Source organism: Canis lupus, chromosome 27 (genome assembly GCF_011100685.1).
Source record: "Canis lupus familiaris isolate Mischka breed German Shepherd chromosome 27, alternate assembly UU_Cfam_GSD_1.0, whole genome shotgun sequence".
Classification (NCBI taxonomy): Eukaryota; Metazoa; Chordata; class Mammalia; order Carnivora; family Canidae; genus Canis; species Canis lupus.
Window position 1 is genome coordinate 9,058,949 of NC_049248.1, and position 27,153 is coordinate 9,086,101.

Sequence of the window (27,153 nt, forward strand, 5' to 3'; positions counted from 1 at the left end):
AATTTTCTGGAGGAGAGTAGATTTGATGTGTTGGAGAACCAATGGCAAAGTTGTGGAGTGAGGAAGGATATAATAGAGAATAGTGGAATAGAACACTACTGGTGCTCTATTTGCAAAGTGGGATAAAACTATAAATTGAGGTGGGGGTGCACCTGGGGGGCACAGTTGGTTAAGCCTCTGACTCTTGGTTTTAGCTAAGGTCATGATCTCAGAGTTGTGAGATTGAGCCCCAAGTCGGGCTCCACAGTCAGTACAGAATCATCTTGAGATATTCTCTCCTTCTGCTCTTCCCTACTACATGTGCTCACTCTCCCTAGAATAAATCCTTTAAAAAAATGCATATGAAAAAAAAATGCATATGGACACCTGGGTGGCTTAGTCATTGAGTGTTGGACTCTTGATTTCACTCAGGCCATGATCTCAGGGTCATGGGATCAGGCTCTGCGCTTAGGATGGAGTCTACTTGTCCCTCTCCCTCTGGACCCACTACCCACTCATATACTCTCTCCTCAAATAATATCTTTTTTTTTAAGATGTTATTTATTTATTCATGAGACACACACACACACACACACACACACAGAGAGAGAGAGAGGCAGAGACATGGGCAGAGAGAGAAGCAGGCTCCACGCAGGGAGCCCGATGTAGGACTCAATCCCAGGACTCCAGGATCACTCCCTGAGCCAAAGGCAGATGCTTAGCCACTGAGCCACCCAGCTGTCCCTCAAATAATATCTTTAAAAAAGAAAAATTAAAAAAAATTATTTAAATGAAAAAACCATAAATTTTGATCTTTCTAGACATATAAGAGAACAAAGAAACAGATCAAAGGGGATCCCTGGGGATCCCTGGGTGGCGCAGCGGTTTGGCGCCTGCCTTTGGCCCAGGGCATGATCCTGGAGATCCGGGATCGAATCCCACGTCGGGCTCCCGGTGCATGGAGCCTGCTTCTCCCTCTGCCTGTGTCTCTGCCTCTCTCTCTGTGTGACTATCATAAATAAATAAAAATTAAAAAACAAAAAACAAACAAAAAAAAAAACAAAGGGGATCCCTGGGTGGCACAGCAGTTTAGCGCCTGCTTTTGGCCCAGGGCGTGATCCTGGAGACCCGGGATCGAATCCCACGTCGGGCTCCTGGTGCATGGAGCCTGCTTCTCCTTCTGCCTGTGTCTCTGCCTCTCTCTCTCTCTGTGTGACTATCATAACTAAATAAAAATTAAAAAAAAAAAAAAAGAAACAGATCAAAGACCACTCTCCTGAAAAGGAATGAAGAAAAATTTATTTTAAAATATTTAATTTGAAGTATACACAATACTGGGAATTGAAGTGCTTTGTGCCACTTCATTCAATATACGGTAGGAGGGTCATGTTCATGGTGAGATTCTTAAATGATTCTTGGAAATTCTGTGCCTATGAGACTTCTTTACAGTGGGTATAATATTCACTTAATAGATATATCTATACAGAAATACTTTTAGAGGATGTGGAGCAGAGATTACATACTTTGGGTCTTTTCCTAGCATTTCTCTTTAATCAGTTGTGCAAATCCCATTAAACTAAATTGTTTCTTAATAGCAAGAGTCTGATGCACATTAATATAGTTGAATTCTTTCAATATGAAAAGAATCTAACCCTACCTAGTAGAGTGGAATTTTTTTTTTGTAACTTGCCTCGAATTCCCTGACTTCCTAATTAAATTCCACAGGCTTTTTTGGAATGTTACTAAGTTATTCAGATAGAAGGATCTGTGTAGTATGTAACTGGTCACTTATAACGGGAATTTTGTCTATTATGTTGTAGACTGCTGTCTTCATAGAGGATATTTCTCCTGTTATAAAGAAGATGAGGTGGTTGTGAATTAGACTGCCTCTAGGCTTCAGGAAATATGAATGATGCATTTAAACCTTGAGAATCACAGAATGGAAAGAAACTGTAGAACCAACATAAAATTAACTTTGTTGTGTAAAGATGGGAAATTAAACCTAGTTTACTTGTTTCTTGGTTTACCTGATTACTGCTAGAGCCAGGATAAGAATGTAGTTGTCTGAATATTGTCTTTCTTTTTTTTTTTTTTTTAATATTGTCTTTCTTTAACACTTTTTTTTAATAAACTATTAGGTAAATTTGGTCTGCCTGCCTTTAAGCCCCAAATCAGGCTCTTCCAGGCTCGTCAATGTGGTTCCAAGAGAAAACCAGCAGGGGCATTAGTTTCAGGCGAGGCAGCTCCCAGATTCAGAGGAGATTAATTTTTTTACCCCCTAAGGAGTATTCACTCAAAGACATGGAATGGGAGCTGTCAGTACCAGCTGTGCTTGAGTTTCTGACCAAAAATGATGAAGAATGGGCTTAATTATGCTAACAGATTGAAAATCTAGACATACACTCTCCAATACACAATTAGAGATATTTTCTATATAGATCATGAGCGTTACATGTGTACAAAAAAGTTAACGTTAGGCTGTGGTAAAGTAACCGTTTAATGCTGAGGCTCTATTTGGGAAATACACTACAAAAGTTAATATCCGTGGCTGTCATCTCATGACACCAGTAGAGCAAAAATTAATCACGACAAATTAATTCTGTTACACAGTGTGATCTTTTTTTTATACTAACCATTTCTTATGGAAAGCAAGTCCTCTTGGACGATCCTCTCGCCAGCCCATCACAGGCTCTACATATACATGTACCCAGTGTGGACTGAGAAGCATTACTTTGTAGATGTATTTTCAATAAAGAAAAGAAATTAGTTTTACATTAAAAAAAAAAAAAAATCAGGCTCTTCCAGAGCCCATTTGCATGGTGATCTCTACAGACCCTGGTTATTGATGAGGATGAAAGAAGTAGCAACAAATCAAGGAACCTCAGACCAATGCTATGGTTTCACATTAAATTGTCTAACTTGTGAGGGTGGGCCAACCTCCATATGACCAAAAATGAGTAGGTAAATAGGACTTTGCACCTCTACTTGTTGTACAACTGCATGAAAAAGTGAATAGGAAACCACGAGTCCAAGTTCCATACTTGGTCTACTCTTCTCCTTTATCCTTGGCCTCCGAACCTAGCAGATGTCATCTTGGGTCTTTATATATTGCCAGTAGGATTGTATAACTTGGTTCCAGAGAATTCTCTAAGACTACAGAAATTACCATGACTCTTCTCAAAGAAGACCTGCCAGGCAAATCCCAGCAAAATAGTTAAAATAAGAGTAATGAGTACTATGTAAATGAGTGGGGAGTTAATCTAGGAAACTCTTCTTAAATAAATGGAGTTCTATGACTAGTTAAATAGACAGCAATAGGTTCTTCCACCTTAAGATCTATTTCAGACAGATTCAATAGTAAATATTAACCTAAAGTTTATTTTTCTTTGAAATTCTATGTAGAATGTTTGTATATAAGCCACATGGTTATCGTTAATCTACTATGTCTATGATATTGAGAAGCGGTGAAACCATGCAATAATATAGACCTTATGTTATCAGTCTGAGTGAAAAATCAGGGAGTGGGGGCAAAAGCTAGGTACTGCAAAGGGATTGGTTTAAGAAATACTAATGTCTATGGGTTAGCTGACAATGGTTGGATAAGGAGATCCTTCTTGTTAGAGCGTTTTCTTCCTCCCTCCCACACATTCTTCTTTCTGCTTGACGATCACAGACCACTGGGTCTCTGCAAATTCACACTTTCACAGGGAGGAAGTCGGAAGTAGTTGGAGCGACGGAGTCGCCTTGGGGGTAAACCAGCCATCTGACGGCAAAGTTCATCTAGAAGAGAGACAGAGCATAATGGAATGGGAATGCAAAAAGATAAGAGGTCCTCTTTTATGAGAAAGAGAAGACCATAGGGTGCTGTAGTGAAAGATCGAAGAGAAATAGATCTGAGCTAGAACCCCAGATCTGCAGCTTCCTGGTTATTTATTACTTACTAGAAAGTTTAACTTTTCTCAACCTCACTATCCCTTCCAAGTATAGGCATGCAATACCTGCCTCGATGGTGTACTTGTGGATATTAAATTCAAATAATGTATGCAAAGTACCTAGCACAGGTGGCCAGTCAATTTTAGGTTCCTCTGTATACCTCGCTCCCAATTCTTACAATCATGGATTTATTAAATCTCAAAAAAAAAAAATGAAATTCAATCATTCATTGTATATTTAAGTGTTTACTGTACAAATAGCTAACTTTAGCAAGTCCCTTGAGACACTTGAAAGTGCCTAGAGTCCCAAATACTCATCTTCAATCTCAAGGTGCTTCCCTTGCAGGTGGCTTGCGCAAGGTTGAGGGGGGCAAGCAGCAAGTTTCCTTCTGCGAAGTTAACTACAGCTCTTACTCAGGAGCTCAGTGCAAGATAGGCTGCTGAGTCAGAAGGGGCTGTGTCTGTGGTGCCTTCACCAACCGCACTTATCGTTTGGGGCTGGCCGTGGGGAAGGTGAGAAGTATCTTTGTTTCCACAATGCACGGTTTATAACCACATGGTTTGTACCCTTGTAATCGTTCTTATAAAGTTTTTCTACCCTCTTTTACTTCTAAAATTTCACAATAAGTCATGTAAATGGTTCCTGGAATTGGTAGACTGTTTAAAATGTTGCCAGCTTCTAAAAGTCCAGTCTTTCTTTTTAAAGATTTTATTTATTTATTCATGAGAGACACACAGAGAGAGGCAAAGACATAGGCAGAGAGAGAAGCAGGCTCCCTGCAGGGGGCCTCATGTGGGACTTGATCCCAGGATCCCTGAGCTAAAGGCAGACAGACTCTCAAGCACTGAGCCACGCAGGTGCCCCAGGCTGGGGTTTATTTGTTTGTTTTACTTATAGGACTTATCTAAACATCAATATCTGAATTAGTGGAGTTATTATTACTATTTTTTAAGTAATCTCTATACCCAACCTGTGGCTTAAATTCATGACCCCAAGATCAAGAGCTACATGCTCCCCAGGCTGAGCTAGCCAGGTGCCCCTGACTTGGCTTTTCACCTAGAGCCTCAGTGAATGATCTTCAAAGCAGCAAGAGCTTCAGAAAGCTATATGTATAGGATAGGTTGGGGGTTGCAATCAAGCTGGAAAGAGATCCAACTGTACTTTTCCTAGGGTTGTGTTAAGCATACTTCTTTACTTAGATTGCTCATTTAAGAGCATCTGGGTGGCTCAGTGATTGAGCATCTGCCTTTGGTTCAGGTCACGATCCCTGGGTACTAGGACCAAGTCCCATATCAGGCCCCCTGTAGGGAGCCTGCTTTTCCCTCAGCCTATGTCTCTGCCTCTCTCTGTGTCTCTCATGAATAAATAAAATCTTTTTAAAAATGCTTATTTAGCAGGGCACCTGGGTGGCTCAGTCAGTTGAGCATCTGCCTTCAGCTCAGGTCATGATCTCAGGGTCCTGGGATCAAGCCCTGCATCCCATCAGGCTCCCTGCTCAGTGGGGAGCCTGCTTCTCTCTCTCCCCTCTGCTATTCCCCCCACTTATGCTCTCCCTGTCTCTCAAATAAAATCTTAAAAAAAAAAAAAATTGGTCATTTAGCATAACCTGGTGGAGCAGGGACTGATGAGGCCTAAAGCCCTCCTTGGAAGCCAGACCTTGGGTCCCTCACGATCATGTCTATTCACCTCTCTCATAACTGCCCCTCCCCACTAAAACCCAGACATCATCTTACCTTTCATAACTTCGTGTTCTTTACAGACAAGACGGGAGCAGATCTCATTGTTGATGATATACATACGTCGTAAACTGCCATGGTCCCAGTAACATGGTTAAGGAAGGAGATAGAAAAAAGCATTGATGGAGAACTAGCCTAGGCTGAGTGTGCCTCCTCAACTTCCATATTCTCCACTCTCCCCTATCTGTTCTCCTCTTCTGGATTTCCTTAATTACTTTGGATTGCTTTTTTTTTCTCTCCCAGAGGAGTAAAGGGGATAGACTGGAATTAATCCTTCTTCTTAGTGAAACTTACCCACTCCACCTAGAGTCAGGTTTAATGCTCCTTGCTAGTTTTTACCTTTAGAGTTGGATCTTTTACTTTGGCCTTTTTCTATGAGGTAATAGATTCACTGTACCAGTATTTCTCTCATGACTGTCTTTTTCTCAGCCCTCTCCTCACTTGTCTACTAGCATCTAGTCTTATTGGTCAGTCTGTCCTCCATATACCTCAATTTAAGCTCTAGGTTCTATCTGGCACCAGCAGGAATAGCAAGGAGGGTCACCTTAAAAACTTCTGTGCCACCAAAGATTGAAATTCCATAGTGAGTGCTCTTTAAATAGTTACTGACACGAAAACACTATAGAAGAATCTGCATCTCCTGGGATTCTTTTACCTTGTGAAACATAGCTGATGAATGCATTGCTTGACTGGCCGGTGCACAGAGTAGAGTCTCGTGCAAGCAAATTTTTCATCCCGGCAATCTGAAGAAGTCCAACATAGAAAACAGAGGCATAAACAAAGGATTCGAGAGATGAAAGAAGATAGATAGAATGGGGAAAAAATATAAGTAATCTCTACACAGGATCTTTGTAAGTTGGAGAATGCCCTCCTTGTTCACAAAAGCAGAACAGGAGGAAATTGGCTAAAATAAAATTTAGGTGCTTTCCTACTTGGAAGCAGAAGTAGATAAAATAATCTCTAAGAGTTCTTCTAGGAAAGTCTTTCTAGGTTTATCCAGGTGTCAGTAGGAAATACAAAATTGAAATGCTGCTGCTTACCCCATTCTATAGAATAAGAATTCTTAAGTGGGTCATAGTTTCCGTTTCAGTAGTTTCCAATTTTAGATGCACATCAGAATCATCAGTACAATAGAGAATGCAACTTTGGCCATGACAACTAGAGTAATATTGAGTCCTTGTAGTCACTCCCTGACTCACTAACCATCACAGAAAGTCCATAGGTAGTTTAAGAAGAGGACTGTTACCAGACTATCCAACAGTGCTTCCATATTTTCTCCCATGAGTTTGAGGATAGGAGCTCAAAAAAAGGAGGGTACTAAAAATATTCTTTAACAGAGAATTGGAAGCTGGGCAGCCCGGGTGGCTCAGCGGTTTAGTGCTGCCTTCAGCCCAGGGCGTGATCCTGGAAACCAAGGATCCAGTCCCACGTTGGGCTCCCCACATGGAGCTGCTTCTCCCTCTACCTGTGTCTCTGCCTCTCTCTGTGTGTCTCTCATGAATAAATAAATAAAATCTTAAAAAAAAAATAATCGGAAGCAAGCTGGAAGGTATACCAAGTACCCTCCAAAGAATAAGAAGGTATATGAATCCCCAAGAAGAAAGCTGAAGAAAAAGACATGCAAAAGATAATCATACCTGCTGTGGTATTTTTATCATTGGGTGAAGCTGGAAGGCAGAAATTTCACTGAGTTATTACCAGTTCTAGAATTCATTACTTCTGTAACTGTCATGTTGCCTCACTTGGGACCCATCGGGGGTCCATAAATAAAAAACAAGTGAGTTGGTAATGCTTTTAGCAACATCTAAAAACCCATAATGGGCTGTTTGATCCACAAAATTGTAGAGATTTATAAGTTAGAATGGGAAATTTGATATTGCCTTTCTCCTTTCTCTTCTAGAATTGAAAACTGCACGGTTGTGTTGTTGACAAAAAACAAATTTAGTAGGGACACAAGGCAAGTAGCCATATGCCCAGAAGGGCTTCCTCCTACAGCTAAGGAGAGAAATGAATGTTAACCTGTAGAAGCTCATTTTCATAAAAGAAAATCACCTCTCTGTAAATCAGATATCTAATCAGAAATTAGATAAAAGTTATTTAGCAAAGAATAGCAAAGGTCACAGCCATAGCCAAACCTAACCTATGGTCAAGCTAAATAGGGACCTAGTTTGTAGAATGAATAATAAGTTAAGGATCAAGATGAGTTTTGGGAATACACTAACCATGGGAGTTATGTCATAATGCCATTGGAAGAGTTGCTGATAGATAGGATACTATACAAAGTGTAGTAGGTGATCTCATCTATCCCCTGGTTTCAATTGCAGGCTTACATGCTGAGAAGTCTCAAACTTCCAGCCCCAATCTCTTCTAAGCTCCAGACCTATGAAGCCACCTGCCATTTTATGGAAGAGTTTGTGGATTTTTCAGAGATCCTTCAAATCCAACGTATCTTAAACTGTCTGATCTTTCCCTTCACCAGTTAAAACCATTCTTCGGTGAATGGTACCACCATCTACCCAACCGAACACTAGATATCATCTCAACAGTCCTCTCACACAACTCACACTTAATTCTCTCTATCTCTACCTTAGTTCAGGCCACCATCTTTTACTGGAACTAGTGCAATAGCATTCTGGCTGAATTTCCAGTTCAAAAATCTGATGGGAATCTTTCTTTGTCTAAACTAGTCTCTGATGCTTTTTTATTTTCATCCTAAGCCTTTGGGCATAGTGTTTTCTTTACCCAGAAGCTCTTCTGCCTGTTTACTCGATTCACTGTTTTTTGTCTTTCAAGAAGCAACTTAATCAGTGTCCCCTCCACAGAAGCCTGTTCTGACCCCCCAGCCCTGAATATTCTCAAGGACTCTTTCTAGAGCTTCCACAGCTTCTTTTGCTTATCCTGACCATGGCATTTTGTGAAACTGAATAAAGTTATGTTTCTTTACCTTGTGTATTACACAACAAATATCTAGTAAAAGAAATCGGCTTCATATTCCTGGCATTTAATAGTAGGTTTTCAGTAACTATTTCTTCAAAATCATCTAGTTTTTGTCTCCTTTTCTCACATCCTACCACTGTTTCTTATAGATTTTGCCTTAATCATTTAATAAACCTCGTTTCTTCAATGTGCCAAGCTCTATTTTGTGTTGACATCTTTGAACATACTGTTCCCTCTTTAACTGCCTGGCCGTCTCCAATACTTCTTTCAAGAATTGATTTAACCATTTCTTCTAGAAAGTTACCCTTTATCTTCCCAAATATTGATCTGTTTATATATTTGTCTTGCCTTTACCCATCCGGTCTTGGGATCTTTGAGGGAAAGATCACATGTTGGTATTTTGTATATCAAACACCCAGCACAGTCTCTGCTTGTTAAGGAATCAAAAATGTCATTAATTTAAATTGAACTATTGGAAGAATGTGCTACATAAATAGAAAGTGCTACATAGAATGTGTAGTCCTATCTATTTGGGATCCTTCACCAGCTGTAACTGCCTTCCATAATGGGTTCTGGGGAAAGCCCAGAACGGCCCCAGTGGCCCTGGGATCCCACATCTGAACTCACCCAGGTCATCTGTGGAAGGCTCGATATCGGCCAGAACTGAAAAGGCACAAAACAGCAGGTGTGAGGAGGGCTTTGAGTTGGCAAGGGAGAAGGCAGAGGATAAAAAGGGAGAATGGGAGGGTGCCTGGGTGGCTCAGTTGGTTAAGCGTCTGACTCTTGGTTTTGGCTCAGGTCCTGATATCAAGATCTTGAGAGAAATCCCAGCATGGGGCTTTGCACTGGGCCTGAGCATGGAGTCTGCCTAGGATTCTCTCTGCTCTTTCCTGCCCCCTCCCCCACTCCAAAAAAAAAAAAAAAAGATTTAGAAAATGGGAGGATGGAGGTATCAGGCAAAGTCAAGGCTATGGCTGGATTTGTGTATTATATCCAAGGAAATAGAGTTAATTGAAGAAATTATGAATTTTTTTTGGTACTATTTGGCCTACTGACATTATACTTTATTATGCATGCCTTATTTTAGTTATGCATCCACTTTGTTTCATCTATTTAGAGGACTGGGGGACTCTGTTTCCTTTTATCCCACTGTCACTGAACAAAACACCCCCAATCCCTCTATCCCTTTCTCAGAGATAAAAGCACAGGATTAATTAAAAGCTGGAATGAATATTGTGAATATCACCAAGAATCATGCCATTGTAAAAGAACGGTAATAAAATTTACCTGTTTCGTCTGTAGAGGGCTCATTCACCAGATCTACAAAGATACAACATAGGTAATAAAAAAACATAGGCAGGAAAAGTTGTAAAGGGAAGCAGGATAAAGGGATGATCTAAAAGGAGGCAAGAAAGATTGAAGTGAAAGGATGTAGTTTAAGGGACTTCCACAGAAGGAAATAGGAGAGAAAAGACTGGGCATATTCACAGCATCAGTGGCATCTATGACAGATACGAGGGTCTGCATGAGCGCCCACTAATTTCTGTTCTACTCCTCATTTATCTTTGTTGGACATCACCCTCGATCCTTCTATTCCTGGTACAAAAGCAAAGAAATAAAAAGGGTAGCTTACTTGGATCCTCTGTAAATGTTTCTGGTGTCACTGGAGTCACATCATCTGAATGAAAAAACAAATCAGAAAACATTTTATTATTTTTTTAACGATTTGATTTGTTCATTTGAGAGAAGGGGAGGGAGAGAGAGAGAACAGACTCCCCACTGAGCAGGGAGTCCAACGTGGGGCTGAAATATAGGACCTTGGGATCATGACCTGAGCCAAAGGCATATGCTTAACCGACTGAGCCACACAGGCACCCCAGGAAAACATTTTTTTACATTTAGTGCCTCCCATTCTTGCACTCCCAGTAAGTGGCTAGCACAGCTGCCAGCCCACAGCAAGTATCCCACAACCCAAACAAATATCCATTTCCCGCTTCCATGAATATACCTATGCAGTCCTAACATAGAATGTCCTTTTCCCTTTGTCTCTCACATGCCCATCAGATAATCCTCCACAGGCATCCACTTTCCTAGTCAGACTTTGGTTTAGGAAGAGAAGAATAACATATTTAATTGTCCTACAAAATAATAATGTATGTCGCTAATTTGAGTTTACTATGTGGCAAGCACTATTTAAATCTGTTTGTACAGATGATAAAATTGAGCACCGGCTAAGTAAATAATTTACCCAGGGTCATAGAGCTGTGATAAGTACAGTGGATTGATGACCTCTTTGTAATACTTATTTTAAGTGAAAATTGTCTTTCCCAAAGACCCTGATTTTGATAATTACAATTTTGAAATAATTGGATATCACTTTGCTGATATACTTACATACAAGCATATTCACCAAAGATGATGTTGATTTTTTTTTTAAGATTTAAAAAAAAAAATTTATTCATGAGCGACACAGAGACTGGCAGAGAGAGGAGCAGGATCCCTGTGGGGAGCCCGATGTGGGACTTGATCCCAGGACCCTGGGATCACTACCAGAGCTGAAGGCAGACAGATGCTCAACCACTGAGCCACACCGGTGCCTGATGTTGATTATTTTCTGGTGCTTAGTGAGAAGTGAGGTGAGGAGAAGGGAGGGGATACTTGTAGAGAATACCTTGCAGTTGTTCATTGGAAAATAAAGGCAGGAGGAGAAAAAAAAAAGGTTCAGGTCTTAAGGTGGAATCTATTATGATACACTAGAAAAATGTATCTGAAACTATAAATAATAGCACTACCTGAAACAAACTGTCTCAACCTTAAGAAACAAAATGACAGGGCAGCCCTGGTGGTGCAGTGGTTTAGCGCTGCCTACAGCCTGGGGTGTGATCCTGGAGACCTGGGATCAAGTCCTGCATTGGGCTTCCTGCATGGGGCCTGCTTCTTCCTCTGCCTGTGTCTCTGCCTCTCTCTCTCTCTGAATGAATAAATAAATCTTTAAAAAAAATAAGAAGAAAAATGACAAAGCAGTGTTCACATCTAAATATTTAATAAATATTCCATCTTCAATTATCCTTTATTGCACACGACTTCTCATCATAATCTAGTTTGCCCACCAGGGGTCAGCAAATTCTTTCTGCTTTGACTTTTTTTCTTAAACTGGTGTCTAAATGCCATGTTTAGTCTGGAAAGAATAGCATTTTTAGAAAGCATGCCAGAGCTATTGATCATTGTGGCAGAAGCAAAACACAAATAAAACATTGTGAAGCAATTTACTGGCTTACTACTTACATCATCCTCTTTTTTAAAAATTCAGGTAGAAGGGGATCCCTGGGTGGCTAGGCAGTTTAGTACCTGCCTTCGGCCCAGGGCCTGCTCCTGGAGTCCCGGGATCAAGTCCCACATCAGGCTCCTTGCATGGAGCCTGCTTCTCCCTCTGCCTGTGTCTCTGCCTCTCTCTCTGTGTGTCTCTCATGAATAAATAAATAAAATCTTAAAAAAAAAAATTCAGGTAGAAAGTCATGAGATTTGACCAAAGAGCCTTTTTATATTTAACACTCAGCATTAGTTTTCATATTTCAGAACAAATTTTCGTAAAAGAAATCCAAGTCTGTTCTAATCCCCCAGGACATATAAAAAAAAAAAACCATTAACCCTAGTCATTCTGAAAACCATAAGAGGGGAGTGGAGCCTCTCAGGGTGTAGCCTGGTCCCACCAGTTCCCTTCCTCTCTAGCTACATTCGGGGCCAGCCACTCACAGAAATGGAAGTGAACCAGTGGGAGAGCAGAGGGGTTGAGAGTGATTCCTTGCTGTCACCTCAGAATTTCTGGATAAAGTAATCTATTTCGGTATATTCCTCAGATTACCTACCTTTTCCATGAGCTACCACTGTGTAAATCCTTATCTAGAATTCATGAATGTTCTCTGAAAAGAAATCTTAAGTAGACATTTCAGAAATCATATATTCCTGCTAGGATAGCATCACAAATATGTAGACAAGGACCTGACCTTAACCAGCCCAGAGAAATGAATTCAGAATTTTTTTGCTAATGCTGAATGCTGATATAGGTTCAGAAACTTAGGGATTTGGATCCCTTTACCCACAGCAGGAAAAAAAAGAGTTGTTTCTATATTTTCTGTACCAGGATGCAAAGAAAGAAATGATATTGTGTCCCAATGCACACATAGAAAATTGAAGCAAGTATAATAAGGTAATCTTTTACTCTTGGAATGTACTAGTAATGTACTCCATTTTTATTTTAGTGTATACTAATTCATTAAAAATACCCATTGTGATCTGCTAATTTGATTTTATGGCCCTTTAATGGCTTATATACTGCTCTCAAGGGTCGGGAAAAGTAGGAGATAAGTTGTAATTATATTGAATGTCTGGAGGCAGAGTGGAGATGTTTATTGGAGTCTCTGTCATTGAACCGAAGGAAGCCAAAACATTTGGGTTTGGTCCATTAGTGCCAGAATTTCACTGTAGCACTGAGATGCCTTCTTTTTCTGCCTGCATGTTAGCTTCTCCATTGTTATATGGAGAAGAAAATGCTGTTAGGATTAGTGGCGCTTTCTGAGTGAGATAAGAGCTGTATAGGAGAGTGGGAAAAACAGATGGGCATAGTGGACGTTTTCGGCAAGGTACTTCAGTTGTTAAAAGAGGTAAAGTTTTATGAACTGGATAATAGGATTGTGGAAACTGGTGAATTGGAGCCTATTTTCCACACATTGGCACTGTGTCCCTCTGTTATATTATACATTCTTTAACTCTGAACATTCATCTATACTATCCTGATAATCCCAGCAGATAGGGTGCCTGGCTGTCTTGTCAGAAGAGCATATGACTCTTGATTCACAGGGTCTTGAGTTCAAGCCTCACACTGGGGGTAGAGATTACTTAAATATTTTTTGAAAACACAGAAGAGCCCAGATCCAAGAATTTACCTACCTCCTCGTTGACCACTGACTCCTAGTGGTGTCCACTCTGTACCAAAGGACAGAGAAAAGGGTTAAATGACTCCAGCTCCCCATCCCATATGGTTTTTATTAGATGAACCAGAAAATGATGAGAAACTGGTTGTACTCGATTTTTCTGCACTGTATTTCTACATGGTTCAATACAACATCACTCAGACCATTAATGACGTGGAAGTACTCAAGAAAAATAAGTTCCTGAGAAGAAAGCCATGCTTTGCCAAGCCCTGACTCCAGATGCCCTGTTACCCCCCTTTCCTAGCAGAAGGAGTGGGATCTTGTTCAGCACCCGGGGCCAGCAGCCTCTCTACTGTGTCCTGTAGTATCCCCACAGCCATCTTACTAGCTACACTACTGAACAAAGCACAAAATGATTTTCTTACGGTGTGTATCTGGCAAAATGAGAAAATAAAGCAGGATTTCTCTGCGGTCCGAAGATCACTTTCTGTGGCCAATCTCCTAGCTCCATTCTGTGAAACCTGTGATGGCTTTTCTTAGCTTACAGCCTGGCACATGTTTTCATGTGTCCCTGTGAATACATTTGTGTATATGCTGGAGCTAGTATGGGTTAGGTGGGAGCATATATTCCTCCACTGTGTCCCTTCATGTATTGAATTTGGCCCAGTTTATTAGTTGTCTCCATATCATGCCATTGTGTATCAGCTTCTTGCTCCTCTGTTTACTTGTATCTTTCATTGTGTGTGACCCTCTTTTGGTTAATAGGCCTTTGTGTGGATCTTCTACTCAGAACTCAGGATATGTCCTCCCAAGTCTGAGGTCATCTCTGATTTCATCTCAGCCCCTGCTTCTCAGAACCAAATCTGTCCTTTTCTTTAATGGCGATTCTAGAACTCAGTAGCAAGCACCTCTGCTGCCAGTCTCCTTCACCATCCCTCTATCCTGCCCTCTAACACACACATCCACACACACCGAGGAGCTGGCATTGCAGGGAGAAAAGATTCAAGGTAGGGACTCACCAGAGGGGATGATGAGCACGGTGAGATACAGCAGCACCTTGGGTCCCGTGAGCAACATGTCTAGTGGGAGTGTTGGGAGAGTAGAGGCTGTAATGCTCGCAGACACATCAGCATTGAGGTCCAGGCAAGGGTACCTGGAGGGCCCCTGTCTCTTTGTCTGCCCAGGGCTTTCCCTGGTCCCCCCTCTGACTCCAGGCCTTTCTCTCCTTTCTTTCACTGAACATTTATTTTCCTTCAAATTATCTTCTTTGCCCACTCACCGTTATTCTCATTCTCACTCCTTTTTTCTGCCAAGTCAGAGGAAACCTTACATTCTAACTGGTATCTTTGCTCATGTCCTGTGGCCGCTTTCAACCCCCAGTGTCTTATAGTCCTTTTCAATATCTGTGGCTTCTTAATATCATCTGCTTACCTCAGTATCTTGTCTCTTGAATTCCATGGATAATTGGGATATTCGCTCAATTCTCAGTCATTGTCATTCCCTATTGCCCCACTCTGGCCTTTCAGTTTAACACACACACACACACACACACACACACACACACACACACACCCAACCCACCCAACACACCCTCTTGTCTGTTTAGGGTTTTATACAATCAAACAACTCACTGTGTATTTCTCCTCTGCTCTTTTCACCGAGTCCGTTGGCTGCCGAATGCGGCTCTCTCCTTCTCACGCTGTTTCTACTTTGGCTGGAGAATAAGATGAACAGAGCCACTCCCTGGGAAGGACTTCAAATTTGGCCTACTCTGAAACAATGAGATGAGGGAGAGCGACGGGGAGAGAGAGAGAGAGAGAGAGCACGCGAGACAGAGAGAGAGAGAGAGAGAGAGAGAGCGCACCAGGCTAGAGGAGTGTGATGAGACTGGAATGAGAAGGGGGCTGGGGATTTGCACTCACTCACACCCTCATTCCAAAGGTTATGACCACACCAGTGAGTGATACTGCTGCTCCCTAGGAGGCCTGGCTCCCACTCACAAATGCCTTTCTTCCATGAGCCTCTTTTCCAAACTCTTGCAACCCAGCCCCTGGCCCACCTCTGCTGTGGGTTCCTTCTTACCTAAATAGTTCCATTTCATGCTTGGACAGCCTGCTCCTTCTCTGGCCATCTTCCATGTTTGCAACCTCCTCCTTTCTCACTTTCTTTTTCTTTTTTTTTTTCTTGTCAGCACGTGAGTTGGGCGACAGGCATGGGCAACGGAACAAATGGCGGGTGGGGGGCGGCGGTGCGGGCGTGAGTGCGGGATGCTTGGGCGGGGGATGAGGTCAGTAAGGACTTCCTTCCTAGATTCCTTGATTCTTATCCTTCTGTCATTTCTGGTTCTTTTTCTTTCTTTCTTTCTTTCTTTCTTTCTTTCTTTTTTCTTTCTTCATCCTTCTTGACCCACACACTCAAGAATGTGGTTTTTTTCCCCCTCTCAGGGAATTCTATTCATTCCATTTTCAAACACACACAGATACCACCTGAGTTTTGTCCAATGGGAGGGTTGGCTGTTGTTAGGGTTAGGAAAAGCTGAAAAATACAGTACCCTTTGAATCCTTTTGAAATGTGGAGGAGCTCTGTGAGAAGACACGTTAGCCTTCTTTTTGTCTTTTGGCTTTATGTTTATGCTCAGAACCTTGGTTGCTGGCATCTTGAGGATAAAATGCCATTGGAAGCCCAAAGAACATTGGGTGCCAAGTTCATTCCATTTGCCTTATTTTCCAACAGTACTTTTCTTCATATCGTGGAATATGTAGATAACATGTTCTCTGATCCAGAAGTTTTAAAGACTTTGTATTTGCTCTTATTCACAGAAACATAGTGGCTGGACTGGTAAAAATACCTCCACTTTGGAAGGAATACATTAGAATTACAGAAAGTTCAATCTAAGGAATCAGTGACCATGTGTGCATTTAAAAGTGTATTAAGTTTCAAGTTGTCTCTTAGCTCCCTGAGTCTGCATCGTGTATCTCCCTGAGGAGAGTATATAGGTAGAGAGAGCAGATCTTGTTAATAGAATACAGACTAGACAAGGAAAAAGAGTTAGAGAAAGGAAGGAGGGAGGGAGAGGAAAGAAGGAAGGAAGGAAGGAGGGAGGGAGGGAAGGAGGGAGGGAGGGAGGGAGGGAGGAAGGAAGGAAGGAAGGGAGGGAGGGAGGGAGGAAGGAAGCTGGTTAGTTGGGAGGAAGGGAGAACAATGGACATAATCAGAAATAAGGAAATAGCACCTTTGGCTCCTCCAAAGGAGCGATACATGTTCCATCTCTGAGATACATGGGTGCTGATCAGTCTCTAGAACAAATCTGAGTACCAAACCCAGCTCCTCCTCGTCTGCCTGGACGAGAACTTACTCTTCGCCCATCTGTTCTGCAGTGAGAATGTAGAGGCTGGAAAACAGATGTGATTCTAATCTGGTGAGAGTCAGGGAAAGAAAAGGCAGGGAGGTGGGGGTAGGGAAAGAAACAACAACAAAAAGCCAGATGCAATTCAGAGCTAAGGCAGGACATATAATAGAGAGCTTAGAGCAACAATCATGTTTTCCATGAAGCTCAGACAGATGGACAAACTGAACTCAGGCCAATCATTTGGCAGCAAGAGCAATGACCTCAACATGCTGGCCCAGCTCGAGACCATAGCATAGGAAAGCCTCCCCAGGCAGTAGGAGGGGGTGCTCTCCTGGGGTCGCAGGAGGGAGTCTGAAGCTGGGGCAGTGAAAATGGAACAGAATGTTCAGAGTAAGGCAGAGGGAGAAGGCAGGGAGGGACCAGGGGCTTAGAAGGAAAGGAGAGGAAACCGGCAAGCACTGGGGAAAGCAAAAACTTCATCTATTCCTGCTGGGCTTATAGTCATTCAAGAATGCAGTGTGTTTTGAGGTAGTCTGATTAGTGTTTCTCCCTTGCAGCTATGGTGGCCCCTTTATCCTGGCGTTGTTCCCCCATTTGTTTTCAGAGTTCAGGCTGGGATGCCCAGGTTTGGAGAACCTCAGATTAACTTTTCTCAAGGTGATTTGGTCAGCACCTGTTCTATGATCCCATCAGTTTATCACTGGAGTATGTGGAGTCACGATCAGCACAAATAGTCAAAAAATGAGCAACCATGAGGTGCCAAGGTGGCTCAGTCAGTTGGGCAACTGCCTTGGGCTCAGGTCGTAGTCCTGGGGTCCTGAGACTCAGCCCTGCCTCGAGCTCTGCTTGGCAGGGAGCTTGCTTCTCCCTCTCTCTCTGCTGCTCCCCGCGTCTTATACTGCCTCTCCTTGATCATTCCCTTTCTTTCATTTCCCTTACCTGCTGCATTGCCCGTCTCCAGAAACGAATTTAGCTAAGCATCTTTGTTTTTTCTAAGAACGAATAGGCTTAGAAAGGTTAAAATGTTAATTTTCCAAGATCGAATATTTATTTGAAAATTGAGACAACCGAAGTTGCCGCACATGCTAGAAGAAGAAAAGATGAGAAAAGAGACAAGGAAAGAAAGCGAAAAACAAGAGGAATCGAAGAGAAGACAGAACATGAGAAATTAGTGTAGTCCACATTTCGTCCCTTTTATCCATCACATCCTCGAAAGATCGGAAAGAAACGAACCTGTATCCATGAACACATCCCCCTTCCAAGACCTAAAGTAATATCAAGAAGAATAAGAAAGTAATCAAGATAAGTCAAGTCAAGAAATCAAGTAAGTAAATACGATAAGAAAGCAAAAGATCTATCTAGTCGGAATAAGAAAGACTAGAAGAAGAAGAAAGAAAGAAAGAAGAAAGAAAGAAAGAAAGAAAGAAAGAAAGAAAGAAAGAAAGAAAGAAAGAAAGAAAGAAAGAAATGAACAGCCACCATCCAGAGCTGTGAGAGTATAATTTTCAGTTCTCACTGATCCTGGGGAAGAACTCCCAGGGCAACAGCAGTCTATGCTCCCCTCAACATAGACTGATCTGGGAAGCCCAGGTGGCTCAGCGGTTTAGCACCACCTTCAGCCTGGGGCGTGATCTTGGAGACCCAGGATCGAGTCCTGAGTTAGGCTCCCTGCATGGAGCCTGCTTCTCCCTCTGCCTGTGTCTCTGCCCCCTCCCCCTGTGTGTGTGTGTGTGTGTGTGTGTGTGTGTCTTTCATGAATAAATAAATAAAATATTTTAAAAAGAAACAAAAGAAACATAGACTGATCTGTGGGTAGAGAGAACATTCTCCAGCAACAGGAAAGTCCCCCATGAAACTGTCTGGAACCATCTGGCAGGTGCAGAAGCCATTTAAAGCAGGCAAGGTAATGTTTGAGTTACCTAGGAATTTTTCCTTTTCCAAAAGGGTCTCCAGTCAATGGAAGTTGGTTAAAGTGCAAAGAAACAGAAGGGAAGCAGACAAGAGAGCTCAGCAAGCTGGCTCTATTCATCTGTTTATTGGCCTGTAAAGAATACACCCATTAGCTGAAGGCCTCTGGGCAAATGTACAGAAACGTTATTACTACAGTCCAATCTAACTAAATTAAATCCAGGGCCTAAATGCAAAAAAAAAAAAAAAAAACATAAAAGGAAGGCAAGAAGGGGGGAGGATTATACGAGGTGGGGAAGGAGAAAACACAGAGAGCCTGTGTGTGTAGAGGAATGAAGCAATAAACTAGTAATAGCCAAACTTAAAAGATGGACTCAGTGTAGGAGTTAGAAGCTAGCAAACATATGTCGTCAGACAACTGCCTACTTCTTAGTAACCCAGACGTGCTGTAACACACTCCATCCCTCTGTGCTTTGCACTGTGTGTTCCTTTCTGACCTAATTCCAATTCAGTAAATAAATGCTCATATATACATCGAATCCCAGGTTAGATGCTATGCTATCTCTTCCCAGAAACCTGTCCTAGTATCCTCTGCTTCTGGAGAGTTTTGTTTGGGTTTTTAAAGTAAGCTCTGCACCCAATGTGGAGCTTGAACTCACCACCCTGAGATCCAGTCACATGCTCTACTGACTGAGCCAGCCAGGTGCCCCTGCTTCGAAAGAGCTTATCAGGAACAGCCTGGGTGGTTTAGCACCACCTTTGGCCCAGGGTGTGATCCTGGAGACCCCGGATCGAGTCCCACATTGGGCTCCCTGCATGGGGCCTGCTTCTCCCTCTGCCTGTGTCTCTGCCTTCCTCTCTCTGTGTGTTTCTCATGAATGAATAAATAAAATCTTTATAAAAAATAAAAAGAGCTTATCATTTTCTCGATTGAGCTACCTTTTTATTTATTTTTATGATTATGTCTCAATGATGGGGAAACACAGGGCTAGCTGAGGACAAGTCATGAGCCCAGGGCAGCATATTGACAAGTCCTTGAACAGGCAGGGGACATTCCTCTACGAACTCAACTGCCTCGATACATTGCTAAGGGCAATAGGCAATCTTAGCCTGCCCCCCAGGATCCTGTAAGTCTACATTAATGGATAAAAATTCCTTTAGAAATTCCCTTTTTCGGGCAGCCCGGGTGGCTCAGCGGTTTAGCGCCATCTTCAGCCCAGAGCCTGATCCCAGGATCGAGTCCCACATCAGGCTTCCTGCATGGAGCCTGCTTCTCCCTCTGACTATGTCTCTGCCTCTCTCTGTGTCTCTCATGAATAAATAAATTAAAAATCTTAAAAAAAAAAAAAAGAAAAAAAGAAATTCCCTGTTTCTCTACTCCCAAATACATGTTGGTAATCATCCCTCAAGCATATGACCTATGGGTATACATCTGAAGGGTCTCATGACTAAGGTTTTATTAGACGGTAATGAGGGACCTCTTCCCAACAATAGCTAGCCCCCTCAGGGTCCTGGAAACCTGGCTTCCAAAATCCCTTAGAGAGTATGCTATCCTCAAACCCCTCCCAAGTCCCAGGTATATAATCAGCCACTCCTTCCAGGCCCTGGGCAGCAGCTCTTCCTGTCCATGGGTCCAATCCTCGGGTGCTTTAATAAAACCACTATTCTGCACCAAAGATGTCTCAAGAATTCTTTCTTGGTTGTCGGCTCCGGACCTCACCTATATTCCAAAACTTCATCATTCAACTCTATTATATTCTTTCATTTGCATGTCTGCATTCCTGATTAGACAGAGTTCTGACATTGCAGAGGCAAGCTCTTACTCATCTCTGGCTGATATTAAGATTAGCACTAAAAAGTCAAAATTTGGTCATTCGAGGTGAGTTGAGATGAAGACTTAAAATAGGAACTTGCTATTTCCAAGTAGAAAATTTGAAAACCTGAGTCAACTGCAAAGAAGTACAGGATAGAATTCTAGAGAAGAAAGTAGTATGAGAATACACAAGGAGTGTAGCCTAAGTGGAACAAATATCCAGTGTATTGAAGTGACCTGAGATGAATAGAGCAAAAGGAAATAGTTATTTAAAAAATAACAATAATTTTGTTATTGTTCAGAAACAAAGGAATTCTGGCACCAAGCCTGTAAAATCAGTGCATGTAAAACATGTAATCTAAATCTACAGTAATTAGTACTTCCGTCCTACCATTTTGTTTGCGTAAATCTGATTGCACTGGTGGTCTTGCACTGTATACCCACACGCTCTTGGCCATGCAAATGTAAAATGCTCCATCCAGTTTCAGGATTTTTATTTTATTTTTTTTAAAGATTTATTTATTCATGAAAGACACAGAGGGACAGAGGCAGAGACACAGGCAGAGGGAGAAGGCTCCATGCAGGGAGCCAGATGTGGGACTCCATCCCGGGACTCCAAGAGCACACCCCGAGCCAAAGGCAGATGTTCAACCGCTGAGCCACCCAGGTGTCCCAGTTTCAGGATTCAATTAAGATTTCCAAAACCCACAACAACAATAACAAATTTAGCTGATAAAACTGGCTATAAACAAAGTAGGACAAATACTAGAAATTTATTAATGGGAAGGAAATTTCTATCTTCCCTGTCTACTCATTAGAAAACAAAACAGAAAGTCTGGACTTTGCAACTATAGGGGGAAAAACAGGAAAATTCAATTGTATATAATTATTAACAATAGCTAACATAATACATTTGTAGATGTGTATGATACCTATTTATAAGCAGCCTGCAGGAGTGGGGAGGCATGATCACCACCTCCTTTTCTTTAACCACTTGAGTGTGGGCTGGATTTAGGGACCACTAGCAAATAGAATGCAGCAAAGGAATGGTGTATATCTTCCCAGATGAGATTACAAAGACTGGCTTCTAGAATTAGTGCTCTCTTTTGATCTCTTGCTTGCTGTTTGCTCTGAACAAAGCCAGCTGCCAGGCTGTGAGCTACTCTATAGTAATGTTCATGTGAAAGAAGGCATGTCTCTAGCCAACAGTCAGCAACCTCAGGACAGCAAAAAGCCATGTGAATGAACTTGGAAGTAGATCTTCCCTCAACTGGGCCTTGAGGAAACTGCAGCTCCAGCCAATGTCTTGACCATAGCCTGAGACTGAGCCAGAGATACGCGGCTAAGCTGTACTTGCAGTCCTAATCAACAGAAATTTGGAAACTAAATTTTTGCTGCTTTAAGCTGCTAAATAACTAATATGTCCTATACTACATTACAAACTATTTTATCTATTATATAAATAACATATTTCTAACTGTATATGCTATATAATAATGTAATATTATATTGATACAATATATGAAAGACTAAATTAGCTATTATGTGTTAGCTATTTATATATATATAATATAAATATATTCTAGTTAGTGGTGATGACTAATGTTTATGGAATATTGACCATATGCTAGACACCATGTTAAAAAAATATGATCAGGGATGCCTAGGTGGCTCAGTCAGTGGCTTAGCGTCTGCCTTTGGCTCAGGTTGTGGCCCTGGGTCCTGGGATGGAGTCCTGCATTGAGCTCCCTGTGAATAGCCTGCTTCCCCTCCTCTGCCTACGTCTCTGTCTCTCTCTGTGTCTCTCATGAATAAATAAAATCTTTAAAAAGTTATGATTATGCTACTTCACTGTAAAGCATAAAGAGGGATGCCTGGGTGTCTCAGTGGTTGAGTGTCTGCTTTCAGCCCAGGGTGTGATCCGGAGTTCTGGGATCGAGTCCCCCATTGGGCTCCCTGTGAGGAGCATGCTTCTCCCTCTGCCTGTGTTTCTGCCTCCCTCTCGGTGTCCCTCATGAACAAATAAATAAAATCTTAAAAAAAAAAAAAAAAGCATAAAGAAAAGAGAAAGATGGGGATGCCTGGGTGGCTCAGTGGTTGAGTATCTGCCTTTGGCTCAGGGCATGATCCTGGTGTCCCGGGATCAAGTCCTACTTTGGGCTCTTTGCATGGAGTCTTCTTCTCCTCCCTCTGCCTGGGTCTCTGCCTCTCTCTCTCTCTGTCTCTCATGAATAAATAAAATCTTTTTTTTTTAAAAAAGGAAAGATTAAAGGAAACAACAGATAATGGAGAAAGGAAAGACACAGATAGGAAGAAAAAAAAGGAGAGAGAAAAGAGGATGTGAGAGACAGAACTCATGTGGAAACCACAAAATTATCCTGTAATATTCAATATGAATGATTGGCATAATTCAGTAGTATAATTTACTTGAAATGTAGACCATAAAAAAAAAAAAAAAACAATTTGAGGCACCTGCCTGGTTCAGTCTGTAGAGCATGTGACTTTTGATCTCAGGGTTGTAAGTTTGAGCCCCATACTGAGTGTGGAGATTACTTAAAGTATTTTTAAAAACATTAAACAATCACAAAATCTGGTTTGTAAGAATGAGCTAAAGGAATTTAAATAATTTTGCCTGAAGAAAAAACCTAAAAGAGGAACTTAATAATTTTTAAATGTGCTAGTGAGGATTTGGGTAAAGTTTTTTATTTACCACTTCCATAAATATTAGGACACAGTAAAAATGAATTTATTCTGGCATTTAGTTTAAATTATATATTGAAGTGACATCCTGCATAAATGAGTGTGAATATTTTATACTTATTTACTGTGCCTGAGTGGCTCAGTGGGTGGATTTGTGCAACTTTTTTTTTTAAGATTCTTTTTCTTTTTTTTTTTTTTTTAGATTTTATTTATTTATTCATGACAGACAGAGAGAGAGGCAGAGACACAGGCAGAGGGAGAAGCAAGCTCCATGCAGGGAGCCCGACGTGAGATTCGATACTGGGTCTCCAGGATCACGCCCTGGACTGAAGATGGCTCTAAACTGCTGAGCCACCCGAGCTGCCCCTGTAGATAGACTTCTTTAGTGACTTAAGGTGGATATATTTCTAGAAACAGCATGATGGATTGGAAAGTCATTAAAGTTGGAACTCTTCATAAGTAGGCTCCACACCACACTTAGTGTGGGGCTTGAACTCATGACCCTGAGATCAAGAGCCACAGCTGAGCCAGTCAGGCTGTCCATGATTTTTTCTGGTAGAAGAGTGAAGGAGACTCTCAGAGCTGTCCCAAAGATGGTGATGGGCAGGAGTACAGTGCCACTCTTAGAAACACTGCATACTGGTTGGTCGATTTTTCCTTGATTTTGTGTGTCAATCAGGCGGAAATTCTGCTTTACATGGTGTTGTCTACAGGATCCAAAGTGGCCTCGCTCCAACAGCTAGCTGGCCCTAGCTGCCCACAGGAATCCATGACGGGGTTGCTGGCAATGGTTCTCTTCCATTAGTGTTAACTCATTTGGGTTTTGACAGTGTAGCCATGGGTTGAGATGGAGCATTCCAAGAACCAAAGGAAGAAGTGGAGCTCTGTTAAGACTCAGACTTCATTACCCAGCATCTCTCTCCCACATCCTATTGGTCAAAAGAAATCTCCACGGTCAGTCCCAGTTTTAGGGGAGGAGCACCAGACTCCCTCCTGATGGGAGGAGAGTCAAAAAATGTGCAGCAATCTTTAATCTACCACAGGGCCTCTGAGGTTAAAGTGAATCTTTTCAACAGCCTAGGTAAGTGCCAAACAGACAACATTTGTATTTTGCTCTTTCCTGGAAACCTCATTCACTGCTCTTGCCAATGCTAAGCACAGCTGTCCTACAAGGGCCTCTTTGATGCTCAGTATTATAGATGAACGGTACTCTCATTTTCTTGTTTTCCGCAGCATTGGGCACTGTTGACCAATCCTCCTTGTTGACGTATTCTCTTCCCGTGCATGGCATCTCTGACACCTCATCCCTCTTTCCCTCTCTGCTCCATTCTGTGTTCTTTACAGTTTTTTTTTTCTTCTGTTCATGCTTAACATGCTGGTTATTGTCAAGGTACTCACACCAACATCTCTCATTAGTACATTCTGTCCCTCATTAGTCATGTTCACTCTCATGTTTGTAGGCTTATACTCCCAGATCCACACCTCAGTCTAATTTACATCTGTTTCTCTACCTCTGAATGTCCCACACATATCTCTGTTTGGGATATGTCCCACAGGCACCCTGAGTCAGTCTAGAGTTGACCTGAGCAAGGAAGCAAGCCTAAGAGCAGACTCTGGCTGAGCTTTCAGGAGTGACAACCAAGAGACTCCATTGCCCCTCCTACCATCAGAAGGCTCCCTTCCAGACTGAGACATCACCACTCAAGCTCTAGAACTACCCTGGCTCTGCCACGATCCACAAAATGGACCCTCACTTCCTGCCTTTCTCCTCACTTACTGTGGTTTTGACTTCAAGTCTTCTACTAGTGCAAATGGTTGCTGGGACTTAACTAACATCCCAACTCCAGCTGTAGTAGAGTCTCGGGTTTGTAGTTTGTAGTTTCCCACCCCATAATGCAGAAAGGTACCTTAGAAGGAGGTTTGAACAAATGTTGAGTAAGCTAAATTATGATGTCTTAGTGTCTTAGGTGGCATCACCTTCTTCCCTGCACGGTGTCATCCCCCCCGCTCCTCCCCCCCAAACCTCCCTTAGGACTGTGCTGCTACTAACTGCCCAGCTATGAATTGAAATATGGTGAGTCATGCTCAGGCTCCCCCCATTTCTTTTTCTCTCCACCTGAGTCCTTTCCCACACACCTTTTGTCATCAGAATTCTATTGATGTTATATCCTTTATCTTTCACATCCATCCATTCTATTATTCCCATCACCACTTGAGTTCAGCCCAGCTATTACTCTCAGTTTCAGCATTTCTCCACCCTTACAACACAAAGCATCAGGAGTACTATTTCTAGCAATGGTCAGATTAAGTCACCTGCTGGCTTCAAACCCTTAAAGGTTCCTTATCCTTAGGGTATGGATGGAATTCTTAGTATGCATACATGGCTATTTATAATACTTTTATCTCTCATCACCAGTGCTCCAACCCACCCAGTCTATCTATATCTTGGACATTTGCACCTTGCTTTTCTAAATTTTTTTAAATTTTTATTTATTTATGATAGTTACAGAGAGAGAGAGAGGCAGAGACACAGGCAGAGGGAGAAACAGGCTCCATGCACCAGGAGCCCGATGTGGGATTCGATCCCCGGTCTCCAGGATCGGCCCTGGGCCAAAGGCAGGCGCTAAACCGCTGCGCCACCCAGGGATCCCTGCACCTTGCTTTTCACCTCTACTGAATTACTTGCACTTCTGAAAAGCTGCAACCTCTCTTTTGCTTCTAAGCCACTGTACATGCTATGTTCTATTTGCCACACCTCCACCATAATCCTCACTTTCCCACAATCTTTTTGTTCAGCTGGCTAATTTTTAATCATCCTTTTTAATTCAGCTTGGGTAATAATTCCTTTGAATTGTTATCCAGAGCGTCTCCACCACAATGAGTGGCTCAGTGCGAATAGATGGTGTGTGCCCAAAACGAAGTGTGGAGACTCAGTCTGCGCATCGGAAAGAAGTGTTGATGGGAGAGGATGTATTTCCTAGAACTGGTCACAAGAGGGCAGCAAATAACTGCTTTAGGTCACCTAGGCAGTTTTGCTGCCTTTTCTTGCATCCCATATACTATTCCAACTGTCTATTGATATTTATGTAGCACGACTCTGGAGCTATGCCTAATGAGATGGAAAATTTCTAATGACTCAGAATCGTACTTCATTTATATTCTGATCGGTTTCTTCATGCCAGCCACTTCACTGCGTACTGGTAACTACAAAAAGATGAATCAGCAGCACCTGGTTGGCTCAGTTCTTATAGTGTAGGACTCTGTGAGTTCAAGCCCCATGATGAGTATAGAAATTACTTTAAAAAAAATGAATCAGTCACAGTTCCTACATTCAAAAAATCAATAATTTAGTGCAAAAGAGAAGTATTTCTGAACTGTCTTTATTCCTTGACATATGAAGAAACAAGTGACTTGACCCATTTTCATCAGTAGCAAAGACAGTTTCAGATGGCGGCACAATGGCCAGTTTCAGAGGGCACCTGGCTAGCTCCGTGGGAGGAGCATGGAACTCTTGATCTCCATTTAGCCTACAGCTTAGTTAAAAGGATAGTGGGATGGTTGGTTATTGGGTTCAAGTAAGATAGTCTCCTAAATGACTGACATGTTTGAAGACCACATTACCAGGAACCCAGCTAATTCCACCCAAGTAATTCTCGGGTGGCTGGGAAAGCATGTTCCATCCCAAGCCCCCTGTTTTTCTCTTTGTCTTTAACAGACTTGAGCAGTGTTATGTTCACAACAAAAATGAAGTGAAAAGTACAGAAAATTCCTATATAACCTTTGCTCTCCACACCCACATCTTCACCCACTATCAGAATGGTGCATTTGTTAGAGCTGATGAATCTACACCTATGCATCATTATCACC

General features: G+C 42.0%; 2 protein-coding genes across 10 annotated transcripts in view; one reads left to right on the forward strand and one right to left on the reverse strand.

Moving 5' to 3' along the window:
• The window catches only part of RIMKLB (ribosomal modification protein rimK like family member B), a 171,083-nt gene that overhangs the window by 50,500 nt on the left and 93,430 nt on the right, over positions 1–27,153 (forward strand). The gene's annotated exons all lie outside the window — the stretch shown is intronic.
• Positions 1,257–15,409, reverse strand: MFAP5 (microfibril associated protein 5). 3 transcript variants are annotated; one of them, XM_038576726.1, is made up of 10 exons: positions 15,148–15,407; positions 14,536–14,595; positions 13,533–13,568; positions 10,219–10,263; positions 9,873–9,905; positions 9,213–9,248; positions 7,286–7,315; positions 6,304–6,391; positions 5,646–5,719; positions 1,257–3,759 (listed from the first exon to the last, which is right to left on the reverse strand). In XM_038576726.1, exons 2-10 carry the CDS (start codon positions 14,591–14,593, stop codon positions 3,647–3,649), a joined length of 513 nt encoding a protein of 170 aa, XP_038432654.1. In that variant the 5' UTR covers positions 14,594–14,595; positions 15,148–15,407; the 3' UTR covers positions 1,257–3,646. The 3 variants fall into 3 exon arrangements, with proteins under 3 accessions (XP_038432654.1, XP_038432655.1, XP_038432656.1); XM_038576727.1 differs by lacking the exon at positions 9,213–9,248 and having other exon boundaries at positions 15,148–15,406; XM_038576728.1 differs by lacking the exons at positions 7,286–7,315; positions 9,213–9,248 and having other exon boundaries at positions 15,148–15,409.

Bases quoted from the DNA above. Each gene is read 5' to 3' on its own strand.
- MFAP5 (XM_038576726.1), bottom strand. From the start codon at position 14,593: ATGTTGCTCACGGGACCCAAGGTGCTGCTGTATCTCACCGTGCTCATC. The intron at 13,569-14,535 runs GTGAGTCCCTAC...CCTTTGGTACAG, and splicing joins CGTGCTCATCATCCCCTCTG to AGTGGACACCACTAGGAGTC. The intron at 10,264-13,532 runs GTAGGTAAATTC...TTTTTCATTCAG, and splicing joins AGTCAGTGGTCAACGAGGAG to ATGATGTGACTCCAGTGACA.